Source organism: Serinus canaria, chromosome 6 (assembly GCF_022539315.1).
Source record: "Serinus canaria isolate serCan28SL12 chromosome 6, serCan2020, whole genome shotgun sequence".
Classification (NCBI taxonomy): domain Eukaryota; kingdom Metazoa; phylum Chordata; class Aves; order Passeriformes; family Fringillidae; genus Serinus; species Serinus canaria.
This window is the reverse complement of record NC_066320.1, coordinates 17,578,516-17,599,347: the sequence shown is the minus strand read 5'-3', so window position 1 is coordinate 17,599,347 and position 20,832 is coordinate 17,578,516. Positions and strand designations below refer to the sequence as shown.

Below are 20,832 nucleotides of genomic sequence, written 5' to 3'. Positions count from 1 at the left end.
GAAAAGAAAATATTTTGGCTCAGTGTCCCCCCTCTTGGATTTTAAATGAAAAGTAATAGAAAAAATTTTTAGGAACAGAATACAGTGTTTTCTGAGATTTAAACATGTTTTTAAAAAGTATTTTAAAAGAAATTATAATTTTGAAATTAGGAAAAAAATTTACATGCTTTTTCTTGAGGCCCACATTCATTTTATAAAAACATACTTGTTTGAGAAGCTTCATTTATCAAAAAACACTCAATGTCTTGGTCAACTCATCCAACACAAAATTCAAACAAAGAAAAAGTCAGACCCAAAGGTCACCTGGTTCATGTCAGTTACAGGAAGCAGAAAGTCTCTTTCCATTCTGCCAGCACATAAGAAAGCTCCCCTACAGATCTTGTCCTGAAGCATGGTAGTCACCCCACCTCTGTGCCCAGGAAAGGACTCGCCTGCTGGTACAGGGGTCCTGTATCAGCAGTAGGGCCCTGGCATTCCCCATACTGCTCAACTTTATCTTCACAGAATTGCCAACAAGAATATTGTGATTAGAAAACCCTGCTGCTTTGATCCCCAGAACTTTCTACACACTCCTGGGGAAATTATTTACTCTAACATCAACAAAGGTGAAAAGAGTACTTATTGACACCATAGAGTACTTTGCTTTAGTTACCAGCCAACATATAGATAGACCAGCATTGACATTGCCCCCTGGTAGTATGGTTCTGTAAGTACTCAGGAGAGACAGAAACATGGGAGTGACACACTGAAACATTTAACTGTAAATATTTTCATATAAAATAACAAAAAACCTATTTTGGAGCTCACCCTCAGGGCAAGACTGAATCCACTGTGCTGCTTCCAATATTTTCTGAAGCATCTGCCTCATTTCAGAGCTCTTGGGAGAGTGGGTGGTAGCTGGGTTAATGCTTTTACATTATTTGGGCTATGGCATGTAATTGAAAAGAAGCTGAAATGCCTTAGTTATAGCTTGATCTTCTCCTTCATGTATTCACACATGATTAATGAGTAGCCAAAAAAGCCTGAAGGGTTTGTAGTGCAGTGTCTCTAATAGGGACATGGATTGTCGACAAATCTATATTTTGTCCTAAACAATCATTCATCAAAGCTGCAATTTGACTCTTCAAAATTAAATGCCAGAGCACCCAGACCCGAGATTACTCAGCTGTAACCTGTGCTCCTCTCTAAACTCACTGGGAGGGACATTGTCATCCAATTCCAGGGAATCACCCTATTTCCTTTGCCACTAGCCATAATTAGCAGCTGTATTTGATGACCTTTGATTAGAAAGAGTTCACCAAACCTGAGAGTAAGGGGACTATACTCTTCCAGGCCTCATTCCAGGAAGCATGTAACACATGCTGAGCATCAGTAGGAGTCAAAAGTCTGACTCCTACACCTCCTATATGCATTTTTCTGTGGGCAAGGCACCTTTGCAGTGGGAGACCCTCTATCCCACAGCATCAACAAAACAACAAGGTCAGAGTAACCAGAGGAGGAGACACTTAGCAAGGCCTGCTTTACCATGGCATTAAGCAGCACTGACATCAATCCTTGTTGCAGTTTGCCCTGTAGGTGATGTATGAATTGCCAGCTGTTCTGGTAAGTCTGGGAGCCCACCATGTTCCTAAGTTCTGGTCAAAACAAAATTCTTAATAATTTCCTTTAGACTTTTAATCTTTCAATAACATCCAGAGGCAAAATCTCAAGTCCATTACACAAGAAATTTAACCAACCTGTTAGCAAATGCCAGGCCTGTTGATCTGGTGGAATGAGACAATTTTGGATAGCTTCTTTTAATGCAGTCTCTAAGGACTGTGTTGAGACCCACATTATATTTTTCTCCAGTCCTCAACTGGCTGATGGATAATAACATATTTCATTCAGTTTCATTATATCCTAAGCTCAAACCAGTTTTTAGGAATGAAAGACAGCAAATGGGTCCCACTTGTAATTCCATCCTGTAATGTAACATAGTTGTCACATTGCAATGAAATAATATTATAAATTATTAGAATTTCACCTACTGAAAATACTTGGAAGAACAATTTTCAGAGTTGCAGATTTTCAGTTGAAAAGTTCTGACCTCAGAGAAAACCAACTTCAGGAAAGTCTAGCAGTAATATTAACATATAACTGTGTGATTAACAGCCATGGCTTTCAAAGGCTTTATTGGAGTTCTCACATTTTATCCACAGGGCCTGGTGTGTCTGTTTGTCAGCAGAGAGATGCCCAAGGGAAAAGGACCACAAGGGAAAAGGATCACCTTGAAAGTGGCCAAAAATTCAATGCGGGTACTTTTTAATGGAAGGCGCCGTATTGAGTTAAGCAAAATGGGCATTGCCGTCTTCCCCAAGTGCCTTCTGGAGCTGGCTGATGTGGAGGAAATTGACTTGAGCAGAAACATGTTAAAAAAGATTCCAAACACCATTGAGAAGTTCCAGAATCTGATGTGGCTGGACCTGCACAGTAACCAGATTGATGAGCTGCCTGCAGCTATAGGCACACTTCGCAACCTTACTTACCTGAATTTATGCAACAACAAGCTGACCACAAAAGGCCTACCAGAAGAGCTGACCCTTCTCAGGAACCTGCGTACCCTCAACCTTGGCTTAAACTGTCTTGAGAGTATTCCCACCACTCTTGGGTCCCTGAAGGAACTTATTGAGCTAGGTCTCTTTGACAACTCCTTGACCATCATCCCGAAGAGTGTGAAAAAGCTCCCCAAGATTGAGAGAATGAATGTAAAAAGAAACCCTTTACCAGAGTTTGCGAAGGAAGAAGAGCCAATTGACACCATTAAACGCATAGAATCGCTTTACTTAGTAGAAAAGAAAGACCTGTGCAATTCCTGCCTGCTGACCTGTCAGGGTGAGAGGGACGAGCTGCACAAGTTAGAGAACATGACGCCTGGCCCCTCAGAGAAGCCAGATTTCACTTCACTCACTACACCCAATTCTACTGCAATAGATAACCAAGAAGAATGGAGAGTAAAAGATGACAATCCTGAAAATATACCAAGGCAATCTACAGACCATGCTCCATGAAGTCCAGCCCAAGCAAATAAAAAGCTGACTTCCCTCCTCCTCCATTTTCCTGTAGTTCTGCTCTTTAAAGATCAGCTTGGTTTTAAAAGCAGATATCTGTGGTCTCTAGAATGAAAACCAGAACAACTAAACCAGATGCATATTTGGAAAAGGCTATTTACATCTGGGCCTGTCCCTACATCTTGTTCTCCGTGTTTGGGCTTTTTGGGGTCCTTTGTGTGTGCAGTGTCCAGTGAAGGGATCTTTTAAACAATAGGTTTTTCTAGTAAATCCATTCCCACCATTAAGACCCAAATACTATTTCTGCTCATTTTCATAGGGTGAGACACAGTTGAACTTAGTCTCAGTAAATACCATCTGGAGGAAAAGGAAAAGACCTGAGAAATTTCTGCTGCTGGTGGCTGCCACCAAGCTCTCAGAGTCTCAAATAGGCACTGTCAGTGTAGGAACTGCGAGCCTGTTCCAATTCAGCAGAGGCAGCAAACACAAGTGTTATGCCCAGGAGTAACTAAGCAGTACAAATCAACGCTTAGAGATAGACAGCCAGTGATCCTGGTTGCCATCAAGGGGCCAGATTCTGCAAGTTCTTTGGGATTTTGAGTGCTATAGCTAGGTGCAGCAAGCTCCAACTTGTACAACACAATCAGCATGACTGCCTGCACTCATAGCACTTTGCCCGCTGCTGAGTCTCTCTCCAAGGAGATGTAGAAGGGGTAGGAAAAATATTTATCTTTTTAAGGATCCCAGGCTTATCACTTAAGCAGTGACTAAAGTGATTAAGAGTCACTGTCTTCCATGATCCAAGAGTCAGATTCTGCATTGACAAAATCAAGTCTGGTACCCCCACAGCACTTCTAGCTTTCTGTTGACACGTACATCTGGACATGCACCCCTGAGCACACACATTCACTTGCTGAAATCACATCTGTAGGGCAGAGTGCTGACATCCTGCAAACAGCAAAACAGTCAGCTTTTTGACACTCATCTTCAGACTGTGATGAAGTATGCTAGAATGGTTTTTGAAGTCCTAGTAACACCTTTGAATCTTTAAAAGGATGGATACAAATAAGTATGTTTCTATATGCTTTTTAAAGGTTCAACTTAATCACATAATTGCACTTAATATAATTATCCAATGTTTCCTATGTTTTACCTTATATTTAGGGATTCTTCTGTTATCCCCTTCGACTTCAGAGCAGGTTGGAAAGAACAGAATCTATAGGAGATATGAAAGGTCACATTACAGTTATGGAAATGGTTATTAGAACACTTTTCATATCTGTATAAATGCTTTGTCCTCACAACTCTTCAGGAAGCCACAGCATAGCCCTGAGACTCTAATCTAGGACAAAGCTATAAGACAACAGGCAAAAGCATACATCTAATATTAAGGAATTGCTATGGGCTGGATAAAAGGGGTTGCTTTCCCCAATAGGACTTTGAACTTCCATACACGGTTATGGATTTTTTGGTTTAAGATGCTTTTAAAGTCAGAGAATAAGAACTCATTCAGACATTAATTTAGCAGAAATGGCAGAAAGAGGCACCAACCCTCATCTCAGCCATTAATGTTTACATTTGCTGTGGTTTATGATATCAGACAAACTATTCCCTTGAAATACACAGTTTGGTGATCTTCAGCTGAGGATCTAAACCTTATCTTGAACTTTGAAAGATTCCCCCAAGAGATTCTTGTCAGAACTCAAGGACAGCAAAGATAAGGGCTGGCTCTGGGGCAGATCCTGGTGATTCTAAGTGGCCTCACTATGCAGCCTGTTTGGAAAGGAAGAACAGATAAATCTGCACCAACTTTTTAATGCAATACTGCATTAGGGGTTGTTCAGAGATGTCAGGAGCAGAAGAATTCCTATGATTCTTTAGAAATTAACAGTACCAATGCTCAGTTTGGACTGCAGAATTTAGTACAGGAAGCACTAGTACTGAAGTGGATTTTCCTGTGTAGAGGCCAGTGAATGCAACCCTGATCTGATGGCCAGAACTGCAGTAGACAATAACATACAAGAAAACAAAGTGCAAATGATCACTTCATAGCCTCACATTGAAGTTCCATTAAACAAGACAAGCACATAAGAAGAATTTTTTTAAAACATGCCATTATTAAAAGTTAACTCTAGAAAGATAAAGTTGGAAAGACAAACATATTATTACAAATATATTCCAAAGAATCTAGTGATACTGTGAGGGTTGAAGAAACCTTCTTTCCCCAGTACCGTGAGGTGAGGTAGAGGTGCCTCGCATCTCAGTGAGAGGAAAGAAAACAGCTACAGTCAGAATTTCCTGGGATGAAGGGACACACAACACCACTGGGAGCTAGAAAAGTCCTACATATTAGATCCCTTGATAAGTCAATAGGTAGATAATGCTCCAAACAGTCCACAGGTCAGCAAAAGGAAAATTTCACAGCTGAAGTGTAACCCATTAAAATGCAAGGAAAAACTGGAAAACTGCAGCAACACGACACAGGCACCTGACACCAGGATAAATAAGAGTGGTATACCAAGCATCACCTGGAGCATTCCCACATGATTGTCATTACCTTTTAAATATCTTATTTCGGTCACTGTCATGGAAGACAAGAAATCTGGAGTAGCCATTTTTGAAGAATATTTCCAAGGCAATTTCCTGGAAAGGTAAATAATTTAGTGTGAGGAGCTGCAGAGCAAAGCCTAGTGCTGCAGAGTCCATCATGGCCTGTCCAATTCTTCAGAGCTTTAAAAAAAAAAGACCTTGACTTTTTTGACAAATGTGCAGAACTAAAACAAAATATGTCTAATATTCTAAATTTCTTCCACTGTAGGGATGGTCCTAGAAGGTGACTAGCAGTTCAAACACTTCTTTGAAGCAAAACCAAACTCCAGATATTAGTTCCATCACTCACTTTTTCCTTTTACTTCTTAAACATTTTCATTGTGAAATCTCAGTGTGATTAATAAGACAATAGCAGCATTAAGTTCCAGCTAGGTGATAAAGATAACATGGAGGGGATTCTAAATAGGAGTTTATTTTAGAAAGCAACTGCTTGTTAAATTATGACAGAGCTGCCAAATAGTTTCTCCTGACTAGAAGCACCAAAGGAGAAAGAGGAGTTTATGATATTTTGCGCCAAAACTTTGAGGAACTGAAGTTGAAAGAAAACTTCACTCCCTTTTCCCCATCCACAAAATGTCTCTACACTTTGTTTTGCTGGGCATTTGAAAATAATCCTTTTATTTACTTAGTGAGAGGTCCTTTTTCCCCCAAAGTCATTCAAGTAAAACTATAAATAACATGTAGTGTCTGGGAACCCAGACATGAGCTTCAATCCAAATGTGGCAGGTGCAACACAAACCTAGAGAAACACTCTGATGGCAGGTGGCCCATCCATGATTCACAAAATAAAATATAAAGCAGAAAAGTAATATGAGAGCAGCTATGACAATAAACAGCTTGCAGCATTTGCTCTGGAGCTCAGCTTTCCAAACCAGGTCTGCTCAAGTGTTGCCATTACAGAATTGGGCCAGTGCTTTGCTCTGGGCTGGACTATGTGCATGGACAAGAGGAGACCAGCTGAGGCACAGTCACTGCCTAAACAGCAGATCTACCTGTCCTGCAGGAAAGCACTAGGAATCAGCTTTCCTCTTTTCCTGCAATGTTTTTTCAAATAAGTTTTTGGCATAGAGTCCCAGCACAAGCCTGATACAGATACCTGACTTTTCATTTCATTAACTGAACAAAACAACCCTGGAACAAAAAGACCATGGAACAACAATAAAAAACCCTAACCCACAAAACCCCTCAAACCAACAAGCTCAGCCTTTGCCCCAGTCCCATTCAAAGACTGTTTCTACTCAACTCCACTTTTTGCTTTGAGTCACACCTAAAATTTCCATTTTGTATGGTTAAAAAAATCCTTGCATACAGAAATGTGAATATATGAGTAGTTGGAAGTCTTCTGCTGGCAACTTTGATACTATCCGCAAACAGAAGGGGTGACAGTTCTGCTCAGGTTGATCAGCAGTGATCTTAGTAAGCTTCACACTTGAGTTACCACTCCTGTACGTGCTTGGTGAGTGACCTAACCACTGCAATATACACTGTATCCTGAAGCAAGTGTCACCTACCAAAATTGCCTACTTTGCATACATAATTAAATATAAAATAAAACAGGGCTGACTTATGGATGAGTATCATACTACGTTACATAAGATAATTATCAACCTCATTTTCTCCAGCTTCTGAATTTTCTAAAGGATTCAGCAATTACCTGCTGAATCTCAGCCTTCCAAAAATGGATTCAAAATAACAAGTAACTAGTTATAGCTGCTTCAGAACTTCATATTTTGGTCAAATCTGTGAATTATTCCTTGGACAGTACTAAAACCCTCTCAAGAAAGTACAGGCTCTGATGTTGCAAGAAGCTCTAGTTACAACTCTTCTGTGATTCTCCTCACAGGTTTACCTAAACAAGACAAAAACCAAAAGGGTACCGAGGCCCCTGGTGATGAGCAGCTCTTGGGTGTTACAGCTGCAGGAACAGAATCCTCTTCTTTGGCTTATGTTCTCCTACTGAACCACAAACACAACTTGAAAGTTACTCCAAGAGGCCCAGGATCAGGGTGTTAGTAACCCATAGTACACTGATGCCATGACTACTGAAGTGTTTGGAATCTGATTACTGGAAGTCAGCCGCTTACTGGTAGCTTCCATAAAAATAAAGAGCATTAACTTCAAGTACAATTTTCAAACACTTTGTGTGAACAACACTGCTATCCCAACAATTAATAAGCCAACCACTCCACTCAGGTTGTTCAAACACTGTGGTATGTATAGAAAGGAGTTTGTATTAGCAAAGGCTAATGAAGCAGCGATGTGACAAAAAGCATTTTGATACTCAAGCAAAAAAGAATCAGCAGTCTTAGTGGAAACTGAGCAGGTGGTTATCAGTCACTTGTCATTACTGCTGTTGCAGCTTTCCCTCAAATGACTGAGGGTGTTAATTCCTACCTGCAGGAGAAAGCGCATCAGATGGATCTCTTTGATATCATGGTACGAATAACGGGAACACGTCTGGTCTCCCATTGCATGATCTTTATGACATAGGTTGAAAATAAATGGATCACTGATTCTGGAGGAGAAAAACAAACAAAAAAATTTGAAAAAAAAAAAAATTGGAGAACCCTCTTGAACCTTTAAGTCCTCCCCTAAAGAAAAAATAACAATACCAAGAGATATCAAGATCAACTGGGACATACATGAACTGAAAACAAAGCTAAATAAAGCTCAACACTAACGACAGATTTTGTATTGGTTACCCAAATAAAGAGCCTGTGGAGGCTAAGGGTAGGTTTGGAGTTATTTTAGTATATACAAGTAAGCAGACAGCAATGTTTTGTACACATTGGATTCTGAGAATCAGCAAGGGAAGAAACTTGTTGGGAGAACCTGAAAGCCCAAGTCAAGGGTAAACATCATATGGACACACAGCTATTGTAAACAGCAATTACTTGGAATTAATATTTAAGCAAATAATTAATTATTATTTTGGTAGTGTATATGTATTAGAATTGCAAGCAACAGCCTAGCCCACAGAAAATCCCTTAGAAAAACAACCCAAGCTTTTATTAGATCCAGTCCAATCGATCCTTGAGTCACCTGATCAGATTGACTGATATTAGACTTGGTAAGATTTGGATGCAGAGCAGACAGGCAGTAAAATGCTGAGCTACTCACTGTCCCACTGGGCTTTGCACATGAGCTCACAGTATGCACAAAGAGCTTGGTCTAACAGACTCATTTGCAATATTGATCACTTTCAATAAATCATGAGTCAAGAGATTATAGCAATGTGCCAAATATTAATTACAATTCTGTCTTGGAGAAACAAACAAAAAAACTTATGAGACAATGAAGCTAAAGGCTCCTGTCCTAACTGTTCCATATGAATAAAAGATGTGAATTACTCAGAAAGAAACTTTAACATTATAACATAACTGAAAACCAGCAATGTAGGTGTGAGACTGGCCACCATCTGTTGAAGATGAGTGTTCTCACGGCACCTCCAAAGCCTGTGAACAGGCACCTCTGTCAGTTATGTTAAACAGTTTTTGTAACAAATGGAAGAATGGAAAACTTCTTGTTGCGCAATTATTCTGCTTGAAATCTCCAAAATATCTGTGCAAATTCAAGGTATCCATGTGCCAGTACTGAAGCTGATCAAGCAGATCTCTGGAAGGGAGGAAAGAGTGACTCACCTGGACAAGCAGTGATGAGTACAATAGACTTCCTCCTGAAGGGATAACACAAAGCACTCACAGATGTAAAAGTGCTCTTGGCCAAAGAGCAGCACCCCTTCCAGTGCTGTGTGACCCTGCACAACTGCCACGGAGCACTTGAACGTCACCTAGAAGGAAGGCAAGCATAATAAGGCCAGGAGCTGCTAACACAGGAGACAGAGGCAGCAGGGAGCCAGAGCCAGTGATGCAGAAGAGCACAAGTTTGTACCAAAAACCTGCCATGTTGATTCTTGGGTTCACAGCGACAAAGTCATGAAATCACCATATGACTGATGGAAGTCCAATCAGAATATAGGAATCTATCAATCTAATTGTCTTTAGGATTTAGATAAGCATTCTGGAATATTTTTTTAATTTCCCCTGATATGCTAAGACTCAGTCCCTTGTTTTTACTCCCAAGTCTACTAATTTGGCCCTTACAAGAGAGGAATTTCTAAAACACAATTTAAAAACATGGGGAATTTTTACAAAGTATTTTGTTTATTATATATACACCAGTTGATAGAAAGTGTTCTTGGGAATTGACCAGTTTTGATAAAGAAAAGAAAGCCTTTTTTTCTGGAACATTTTCTATGGCTGAGAGATGGTGCAGAAAATAAACAAATCAATTAAGAGATCAGAAAATTGTGTGGCCTGCAGAAAATTTAAAAGTTCTCATTTTAAATCAAGCAGTAGTTCATTGCAAAGAACTTCCCTTACATTTAGAAGCATGGAGTTCCTTATTTTTGTCTGCTCATAAAATATTCTATATACACTCTGCTCCAAAAGCAAAGTCCACTGGTTAGTACAGTCAACTGGGATGATCAAGGTCAACTCAGTGTTGTGCCCAGTTTCAACCAGAACTTTTAACCAGTACCTCCTCTGTTCCTAGGAAGGGGGCAGTAGCTAGTCATCCGTTAGCCCAGCCTCAAAAATATTGCTCCCAAAATTTTAAAACACTAATACTACCTTACCTACTAAGAAAACAGCTCACTGCTGAGCTCCTCCTCTAAATTAGCACAATCCTGAATTGCACAGGATCCAGAAATGAGTGTAGAATTTTGCAAGCTGAGTCCATCTCAAGCTGCAAGGACCAGCGGGCTACATACAAATGGATTAGAGAGGTATTTACTTTCCTGTTTCAGAACTGAACTTTCCTGGTTCAGAAATGTAATGCAGTGTTCCTAAGAGAACAGACTGATAAGTATGAGAAGTATCACAAAATTTGTTTTTCTCTTAAGCTCTCAATGATCTTATCTCTACTAAACTTCATAAGAACTAGGGAGGTATTATTTCATGGGGCATGAAAAATTGACCCAGAAACAGAATTAGTTTTACTAGATCATGTAAAATCTACATGATAATAGGTAGAGTAAGTATGGTTCTACTTCACTCTTTGCTTTTGTTCCTAAATTCACAATTTCTGGAGTCAAATCTACAACCTTCCTTGCTGTCCCAAGCTACAAATGATCTAGCTAAAGTCAGCTGAAGCAGACTGTTTCACAAGCTTTTAGTCTTTGATGTTAGGATAACATAAATATCAAATTCATAAGTAAATAAAATAAAATCTTGTTTCCACACTTACATACTTTACTGAAAAGCCATTATTTTAGCAACAAATGGGGCGCTTAATTTTGAAATCACTTAGTGGGCACAGGAGGTTGTTTCCCTCATTCTGTGTTTAAGGGGAAAAATCAGCCTTGGGAGGTTTCTGTGGGTAATTTTTCATGAAAATCTCTTCAGTCTCTCTCCCCTCTAAAGGATTTCTAAGAGGAAGGTAGCATTTTTCCATCACCTCTCCCACAGGAATGCCTGTCTCTGCAGGGATATGCCAACCACAGAACTCTGGACTGGAGTGCCTGCCATTAGGTGGTTAGAGACATGTATGCTTGCACTGAGAATACTGGGGAATTCTGCTCACATTAGCAAACCACATGGTTTCCTGAAGTAATTAAATAGGAAAAAGATTGCTTCTTCCCAAAAGGAAGGTAACTGAATATTCAAACATCAGGCAGTTGCATAAAGCAGCTCCACAGGCACAAAGTTGAAATCCAGACTTGCAAGAAATGCACCTCACCAAACCCAGAGGTCATGGGTGTGGGTATAGAGGCACATGAAGGAGGATCATGAAGGAGGCCTAGGATCACTAATATGGTCTGGCAAAAAAACCCCACTGTGCTGTTCTGCCTAAGGCAGGACCAGGGCATGTTAGTAGACCTTGTTGAGGGGGAAGACCATGTAACCTCTCCTCCACAAACCTTAAACTCTAAGCCTAAGTATTGTGTACTACCCAACCAGAAACAGTCAACAGTAACAATACCTTTCTTCAATTCTATATTATTTCTTCAAACTTACATTATTAAATAAATATGCATTATTTGAAATACAAGTGCCTTTGAGCAGAGTAAATTTTTTTCATTTGGGGAATGTGACTTATATTATTGCTGATGAATAACGAAGATCCGACTGAGCTGTACCACACAATCTCCACCAGGACAGAGCTGTACCTGCAAGTCTTGTACCTTCAGTCTCACATTGAAACACCAAGCAGCTTGATATTATCATAAATTAAACAAAAACTTTCATTTTCTGTCAAAACAGATCAAAACCCAGTTCACAAGCTACTAGAATCATTAATCAATGAAGCAAACATGACATAAAATAATTGAATAATTACCTTCTAAGGTATTGCCCAAAGCCCTGCATCTCTTGATTGCTCTGTTCATTCAGATGTACAAGAGAACACATTCACTCAAACTCAGACACACTGACACACACTCTCAATGACTTTTCTAGCAGTCCATGAAATAAAATGGCTCCAGTTGCCTGCTTAGAGTGCAAACAGCTCAGGAGGCAGCCAGTGACAAGGCAGGACCTCTGTGCTCTAAGTGAGCACAGGACAGCTAATGTCACCCCCCGCTGCTTTTGTTAATACTTCTGTCAGCTCGGCGAGGCAGTGACGGCTGCTGGAAAAAAACATGCCTGGCATTTCTGATGGCTTCCTGCAGAGTTACATGGAGAAGAGACAGACAGCCTGAAGGCTCAAAATGAGATCAGTGCATGGAAATCATGCCTCACATTTTCATGCCTGTCTCCTTCTGCTGGGGAGAGGTATGGGGAGGAAGGGGCAAAAGGAAGAGGGGCAGAGAAATTAATTCTGTAACAGAAACCCACTGCATCAAGAACTCTCAGAAAGTCATATTAGAGAGCACAAGTGTGACCCCTCAGCCAGTAGCAAGGCATCAAGAAAATCTGGTGATGGTATTGAGATATTTTATTAAAATAGCTATTTCTATATCTGTGAACAACTATCACAGCACTGAGGTCTGAGTTTACATACAAGTATTTGGCTTCCACCATGGGATGCTAACTCCTGGGATACTGGGGGAATGATGCCACTGAAAAAAAACAGGTACACTGCAAAAGATCAGGGAATGAGGCCAGGTTGTCAATTTCATTGATGTTGTCTCAATTAAATTGACAACATCAAAGGTACCATCATGCTAAGAGTCATCTTTATTTACTCCACAATTCATGTACTCTCCCAGTGTTCCTGAATGTTAAGCCTCTTCCTTGTTTTGGGAAGAAACCTTGGTGAAGGACATCCAGTCCAATACAAGAGCAAAAAAGGAACAGAACTGTTGTGAATAGATAACACATGATGGAAGCATCAGGGAGGAAGCATGGAAAATTTATATGGCCTTAGAGGAAAGAATCTTCCAGTATTCATGGGGAGACAGAAAGAAAGTCATGTAAAAGGAGGAAGGAAACATTTTCTGGTGTTCTTCAGGAAGACATGTAAACATCACTGAACTAGCAACCTATACAAAACTGGCATACTCTTCCAGAGGTTATAAATAAATTTGATGTAGGCACTGCTCTGAGCATGAGTAAAGGTTTGAGAATTCCTGTGCTGCTCTACGAGTCTCAGAATTTGCCATGTCTTAGGCAAATTCAGACAATGTCTCATAAGAGAATACCTTGCTTGCCATGCCCAAATTTTTTTCTTTTAATTAAAGGAATTAATGTTAATTGCTCTTCAAGAAGAGTCTGGAAAACTGTATTTGCTCTAAGGAAACAGAGTAATGATATCTTCTGTAGCCTGAATCCACCTGAACTCTGAACTGAAAGGAACAGATAGGCCTCCATATCCAATTCACCCTCTAAAATGCCATGCCCCCAGGGAATTCTCTAGTTGGTCTTTCTTACCTTTTCACTCTCTGCAAACTCCTGCAATATAATTTGTCTCTCCATGCATAGTTCCAAGAAGTCTTCTGAATGGAAACTTTCATGTAGAGCTGGGAAGAACGTTAGCTGGTTACAATCCAATCCCTTCTGATCCATCTCTCTCTCTGCTCCATTTAACATCAGCTCTCCTATATGAGTATATAAAAGATTGTGGTTTTAGTGGCAGCCGGATGACACCAAAAGCATTTGCAATTTAGTCTTTCACTCAATCTATTCTACCTTGGGAAATAGCATCATTTATCTGCAAAACACAGGCAAGAGAATTAAAATCTGTGACTGCTGAAGAAGGATGCTTTTTTCAGGGTACCAAAGACAGATACATGCAGTCAGTCGTAATTCAAAGAAAATCCCTATATTCACAGAAGATTAGGCAATTAAGAAAAACTATGAATGGTAGTCCTTTAGGGACATGGACTGAGCAGGATCTTAAGAAAACCCAGAGAGAGACAACCCACTTATATCTTGCCCAAGCTGTGTCCCAGGTTTTGCAAGCTCATGCAATGCATGCAGAGAGAAAAGGCACAATCAGCCTTCTCATTAAGGCTTCGTGCAGAAGCTACATGGTGCTTCCATCTTGCTTGAAGTCTAAAACAATGAGCTCCACTCACTTATTTGCTAGGCCCTATCACAGTAAAAAGTATACAATACTGAATATTTCCAACAGCACTTCTTCCAGGTTTAAGCAATTAGGAGCTTTGCAGGTGCCCAAAAGTGCCCAAAGCTTACACTTCAAAATAGCTTTCTTTCTTTCAGGTGGCAACAAGAGAGCAGCAAATTCTGAAGATAGTTGATATATCACCTATGAAATTTGCATCAGTTTTTTCACAGATGTTACAGTGACATTTTTACCCACAGCACCAACAGTAAGGGTTTTTGGTTTTTTTTCTGGATTAAATTGTGTGACCTAGAAACTAATACCCTAATTCCAATTATCTTTGACTATTTATGTCTACTGTCTTGATGATGCAATGTAGCCCTAAAAGGTTACCTGGATTCACTTCAGTAGGGGAAGTTGTTTCCCTTCTGTTTCCTAGGAGAACCTGTAAAGAGACTAGGTGTGACTAGAGTAGAACCTGCAGATAGGTAAACATAAGTCAGAACCTTGCTGGTAGAGAAAAACACAGATTTAGAACTATGTTGCAAATAAATGCCTAGGTAGTTCAAATAAATTCATTGGAAAGAAACAAATAAACATCACTGAAAAGGAACCTAAAGGAACAAACATAAACAATTAAAGAAAAGAACTATTGTCTTTCCAAACATGATTGTACATTGGGCCAGTTATAGGATACAAAACCATACTACTCAGTATACAGAAAACTGCCAGAATCCAAGCAGCACAAAAAATGCCTTAGGTATGGGAACCTTATATTAAAGTGCTTCAGCCTTTCATTGATGGGATTTGGCATTTTGACATTAGAGAAAGAGGCAGTAGTAAATACCCCACATTCACAGTTCAGTCTTAGCTTAAACCACCCTTATTTCTCCCTTGTGGCCATTCACCACTTTTAGCACCCTAGTAACAGGACAGTGCAGCCTTCTAGCTGGACTCTGCTGCATACATTGGGAAGCACTATATCATTGAAATACTACTAGCAGAAAAGTATGGACAGCTTATACTGTCACCTGTCTGAAGTGATTTTATACAAGAAAAGAGAAAAAAAATAATTCTGTTGCTGTTAAATACATTGCAGCCTTTCTTAACCCCAAAACCAGATCCCTTCAGTGGGTTCTCTATACATGGAGCTGCATATTCAGGAGCTGAGTGATGAGAACCAAAGGAAAGAGGTGCAAATATTTGTCAAAGGTTGGACTCTGCTTTTGAAGGACTTTTCTAGCCTTAATGTTTCTCTAATTCTGTAAAGTCACCAGCAACTGTTACAGACATTGTGCACTTCCTGCAAAAGCTTTCTACCTCACTCTTCCTTTGCATCATTGCCACTTGGCTGTTCATGTGCTGAATCCTCCTCCTCATTCGTGAGGGTCCCTCGTAACAATCAAGAATCCAGCGTGGCTCTGATGATGGTGAAGCATCTCTCCATGGGCCCCCTCTGTAGAAAAGCTGCTCCTCGAGCATCATCCAGTCCTTGGCTGCTTTGCTGTAAGCACACTGCTGCATCTGTGGGACAGAAACACTTTGTGGTGGCTTTGGGACACTTCCCTCCTCCCAGCCACCAGTGGCACTACCCCAGAGGTTCAGAGGGATCTACCCAGCCTACCAGATGGGACCTCTGCAGGGGAGTGCTGCTGGCCTAACAAACACAAGTCCAACTGGTCACTGGAAGTGTGCTGCAGGAGCTGTTACTGGTGATAAAATAGTGATAGTCTGACTAGACAATACAGTGACAAATAAAAGCATGTCACAAACTTGAAAATGGCTTCTTTCATAAAATTTCCAACCCAAAAGCAGTGAGCCAGGAGAATTACATCACAGCGGTTTTCCTTCACTCCATTTTTTTCTTGCAAACGTGTGACAAGTGGCAACAACAGGATTCACTGAAAACAGTCTGAATGATTCAGTTGTAAGGGTACTATGCTCCCTCTGAGCAAGGCATAAACTTAATTCTTTCTACTTTGGTGCTGTGTGCAAGCAGTTAGGGAGCACTAACATATAAATTTAAAGGAGAGAAGAGGTGAGAATGCAAAAAGACAAGTTTGTTGGTCCTTGATGGCCAAACCTGAAACAGAAACATACCTGCGATGTTTTACTGTCTATGAGCTTGAGATCTATTTAAAAAGTTTTTCTGGCTACTAAATCAAATAAAATAAAAAAAAAAAAGTCAAAGTTCTCACTTTCATTTCTGCCATTGGAAGAGTTGAATAATTCATTTAAACAAGGGGAAAAAAAAAGGGTCCTGAAAATAAAGTGGGGAGTCTGATTGCTGGGTGATGCTGTATCACACTTCTGCAACAATGTCAGGAAAGGAGGGTGGACTCATCAACTCTCAGCAATTCTTTAGGCACAACATTCATCTCACTTCTAAAATGCTCAGTTTCTCAGGGCAGTCCAAGAGTAACCTTTCAACAACAGAAAGCTGTTGCCCAGCATTCCTGTCCTTTACCTGTACGTGGTCCTTGTACAGAGAAGCATAGAGCTCCTGCCCAACTCTTCGGTACCGTTCCATACATGACACAAATCCCTAGAAGAAACATCAGAGCACATTATGCCAAGGTGCTGCAGGTGTAAACCCTGTCAGGGGCAGAAGCAGGCATTAGTTGCTCTGTCTTTTACTAGAAAAATTAAGGAATGGCCTGTGTCTGCAAGTTTGATGGCTCTTCAGGCAATGTAGAGATGAATCAACCACCTGAGAGCAAGTTGCACACTTACACCAGGAATATAAACATAGACATCATCTTAACAAGGGTCATTAGTGGAACTACTCAGAACTTTCTCAGAAGGAGAAAGAAAGCATCAAATACAACATAAGGTTCCTCTTTGTGCAGCTGAATTAGTGCTGCAAAGAGCAAAAATTATAATCATCTGTTATAGAGACTCCAACTGAGGAAAGGATCTGTAGTGAGATTATAGGAGAGGTGAGCGCCCCCAGTTCCATATGAAGGCTGTCACATCCAGCTGAACTTCCCTGACAAATGTGAGATTCTGTGAGTGACAGCATGAGGCTAAACTTGCTGTCAAGTCCCAGCCTTGTACTACCTAAAGCCATGGGTCAGGTAGGTAACTTTTAAATGCAGGAACTCTGTGCCATGCTGGCAGTAGTCCCTCCCAGCAAACTTCTGGCTGCTGCTTGCACTGGGCTCTGATTAAGTTAACATACAGGGTCTGGGTGTTGTGCTGATTACTGCTGGCTGCCAGCCAGGTCTGCAGCCCTGCTGTGAAGTCACATTTATTGGTGTTTCCCTGCAGGAAGCTCCTGTTTTACACTGATGAAAGTCATTATATTTTTGTTTGTTTAAAGCATCATTAAACCTGTAATCACAGTTGTGGCCTCACAAAACTATTTCATAATTCATATAAAACTCCCATAAAGGCTGACCTAGAAAGCAACAGCATCTCTGTGGTCTTAAACCAGTCCTGGTATAGGAGGAGAGCTGAGATCCTGGCTCTATGTGGGCTTGGGGCAAAACCATTCAGTGCAGAAAAATCAATTCCTGCATTTGAGATATTCACAGGCTATTCAAGCCATGTCAGTGCTCTACTGACAGCTCTTTCAAAGTTGCTCATAGTCTGTATTTCACTCATGGTCATCAGTGAGACCCCTAAGGTCAAAGTCCATGTTGCAGATTCTCACTGACCCAGCTCCTAGCCCTTGAAACATATGTAGGGTCCTAAGAAGGAAAACTTCTGCTACCCACATCTGGTCAACTGAAGATTAACCACTTTGGCTTCCAAATGAGCTAGAGCTAGCCAGCTTCAACCAGATGAACATGTCTCTACTGACCTCACAGGAAAACCATCTGGTTGTAAAGTGAAAAGAACAGTTAACAAAATTGGAGATGACTATGATTGAAGGAAATAAAAAGCCCTATACAAGCCAGACCAACACACAAAAACAAAACCTGGAAGAGATAACCAATAAACATGGAGAATATAGACCAGGATATTATTTACCAATTGTTCAGTCAAAACATTTTTACTGTAATGCCTAATGAATAACTAAGGCAAACAAATTTCCAACAAATAAACAGATTCCTACAATTAAATATTGTAGGTGCTTATCTTTTAAAAGAACAACTCTTTATGGAGAAGATTAAAAACAGCAGTGTCACAGTAAAGTCTATCTTAAATAAGAACATGCCAGCTTTGATACTTGCTAATGTAGTGTAACACAAGGTTTGAGTTTCATATGCAGAAAAGCAGGTGTAAATGTAAGAGCTGCAATGCACATTTTTGGGAAGGGCATACTAAAGGGCCTTATTGAGCAATCCTTTCCTAAAAATCTAGGAAAACATAGTAGGAAATAGTAGGAAACCATGCTTTAAAGTCTCTTAAAATACAGATTTCTCTACTTTTCAGCCTTAGGCAATCACATTGTAAGTAGAATCAGATCATTTTGCTGCCACATATTCCCCAGTCAATATTTAGAGCTTGAAAAGGTGATAGAATTTACAAATTATTTTCCTATTGGAAAACGAAAATAAATCACAGACTCGAAAACTCCTTCTTGTCTTGCTGCATGGAGTCCTCAAATGAGAGAGAAAATTATCAGCAATGAGGAAACCCAGGGTGTGAATTTTCTCTAATTTCTTTCAAATAAAGCAATTGAAACACTGTTTGTAATGAGAAAGAGTTGAAAAGAAAAAAAGATTGAGGTGTGACTTATAAGTTAACAAAACTCTACTGAGCTTTGAATGCTTTATGTCTCTATCTTTTTTCAATATATATAGATCACTTAACACTCCTGCACCTCATAAATATTCAGGCATGCCATAATATACTTGAATTTTATGATACAGACAGCACAGATACCAGAGTTCTTTCCTAAAGAAACATTATGTCACTGGGGCTCTGCACTTGGAGGCTTTCTTTGTATGTGTTGTGTTACAGAACACGCATGCACACAAAAGTGTGTGCCAAAACTGTTAATAAATAAAAATAAACATCAAGACAAACTAATTTTGGATTTGTAAGAGACACAAGGAAGACCCAAATGTTCAAATCCCTTGCTGTGCCAAGTGGATTATTCCACAGATGATAGTGACAATACCCACATACTTGCTTTGAAGCATGTGTTTTAAGTCATCTGTGGGTAAGGGCTAAAACTAGTGATATTAGTCTACTACTTTAGCTCTTCTGAGCAAAATATTGTAGGTATATAAACATCCATAGTAAGAACATTGATGTAGCATCACAGCTATAACCCTTGTGCAGTAGTTCTGCCCAGTTCATCTTAGAGATATTTATGAGAGAAGGCAAAGTCTTTAGTTTACAGATGGGGAAACAAAGTGAGTTTCTGGAACATCACAGAATCATTGAATGGTTTGGGTTGGACAGGAACTTAAAGATCATCCAGTTCCAACACCCCTGCCACAGGCAGAAGCATCATCCACTAGGACAGGGTACTCAGAGCCCCATCCAGACTGGTCTTGAACAGCTCCTGGGATGGAGAGTCCACAACCTCCTGTCACTAGGACATGGTTGCAGGGAAAGGGGGTATGATGGGGCAAACCCAACCTGAATTATTTCAAACAGCCTGATTAACCCACAAAGAAGAGGCATATGGTGAGAGCATGGAGTAGTGGGAGGGGGAACCCTGTTGATGAACCAGATTGGAAGTCCCATCCACTCTTATGTTCCCAGTGGCAGAGAGTACTGTAACACAGCTGACGTACCAGATATCAGACCATACCCCAGGAAGAGTTCATGTACTTAATTCCTCTAACTTGAGCTTTCACAACTCTACAAGGAAGGTTTTTAAATCTAATTATGAATATGCAAGTAATCACTAGGTTTTTAGATAGTATTTCATGGGCATAGAAAAACAGAACACCAGGTAGTGAACTCCTAGGGATGCCCGAAACTGCATGTGAATAGCATATGTGACAGTAGAAAAGAATTTGTGTATGGCAGAAAGAGATCTGAGGACTCTGATTCAAGATATCACTGTGTTTAGGGGTGTCCTTATGCATCCATTTTACAACTCTATGTACAGATTGTCTGCTAGTGAAGGGGGGCAGCCTTTCCTTTAAACCAAGCATTAAAGATATCATCTCACAGATAATATATATGAACTTTAAAAGTGACAGTTAAAAATACTTAAAATCTCTAGGTATCATAACACCAGAAGAAGAAAATAGGAAATGAGCATCATTAGAATGAGAAAAATTACATTATACCAGTGTAGAAAAACTTCACATCTTGAATCAAACAGAAAAGGAGATGAAATAACACTAAGGAAATGCCATTTTATAAAGGGCAAATTGGTCCTTTTTTCTTTAGTATGTATTTCCCAGCAGCTCAACATTAAATGGCATCTGCTTGTGGTGCATTACTGCTCTTCCTGGCAGCCCCATGTGCCACCTCTGTCTGCTGGACTGCATGCCCTAACCAGTGTGGATGAGGATGTGACCTAGTCAGGAAGGAGAGAGTTTCTTACAAAAGCAAATGATTTTCACAGCCATCATCTAGTGCCAAAATTTTTTTCATAGCACATTCCTGAACCACTGTGACTTTCACAGGCACAGAGCCAGATTGTCAGTAAAGTTTTGAGTCTAAATTCTTTGGAGATTGAAAACTGTCTTCTTGTATTCATGGCAGTTCTCATGCTCCTTCTTTTTCCACACATCTACCCATCATGTGCAATTAA

At 40.1% G+C, this 20,832-nt stretch overlaps 2 protein-coding genes across 2 annotated transcripts in view; one reads left to right on the top strand and one right to left on the bottom strand.

Annotated features, from left to right (window-relative positions):
• The window catches only part of WDFY4 (WDFY family member 4), a 117,723-nt gene that overhangs the window by 36,151 nt on the left and 60,740 nt on the right, over positions 1-20,832 (bottom strand). Inside the window, exons 40-47 of the mRNA XM_018910821.3 lie at positions 16,630-16,707; positions 15,483-15,686; positions 14,556-14,607; positions 13,529-13,695; positions 9,299-9,447; positions 8,052-8,172; positions 5,605-5,690; positions 4,201-4,263 (exon numbers count right to left, since the gene is read on the bottom strand). Of these exons, the coding sequence (XP_018766366.3) occupies positions 4,201-4,263; positions 5,605-5,690; positions 8,052-8,172; positions 9,299-9,447; positions 13,529-13,695; positions 14,556-14,607; positions 15,483-15,686; positions 16,630-16,707 (920 nt within the window). The remainder of the gene's footprint in view (positions 1-4,200; positions 4,264-5,604; positions 5,691-8,051; positions 8,173-9,298; positions 9,448-13,528; positions 13,696-14,555; positions 14,608-15,482; positions 15,687-16,629; positions 16,708-20,832) is intronic.
• LRRC18 (leucine rich repeat containing 18) lies at positions 2,229-3,047 on the top strand. Its single transcript, XM_009087583.1, has one exon. The coding sequence runs from the start codon at positions 2,229-2,231 to the stop codon at positions 3,045-3,047; it is 819 nt and encodes a 272-aa protein (XP_009085831.1).

What these genes read in the sequence shown, in the direction of transcription:
- LRRC18 (XM_009087583.1), top strand. Translation starts at nt 2,229, where the DNA reads ATGCCCAAGGGAAAAGGACCACAAGGGAAAAGGATCACCTTGAAAGTG.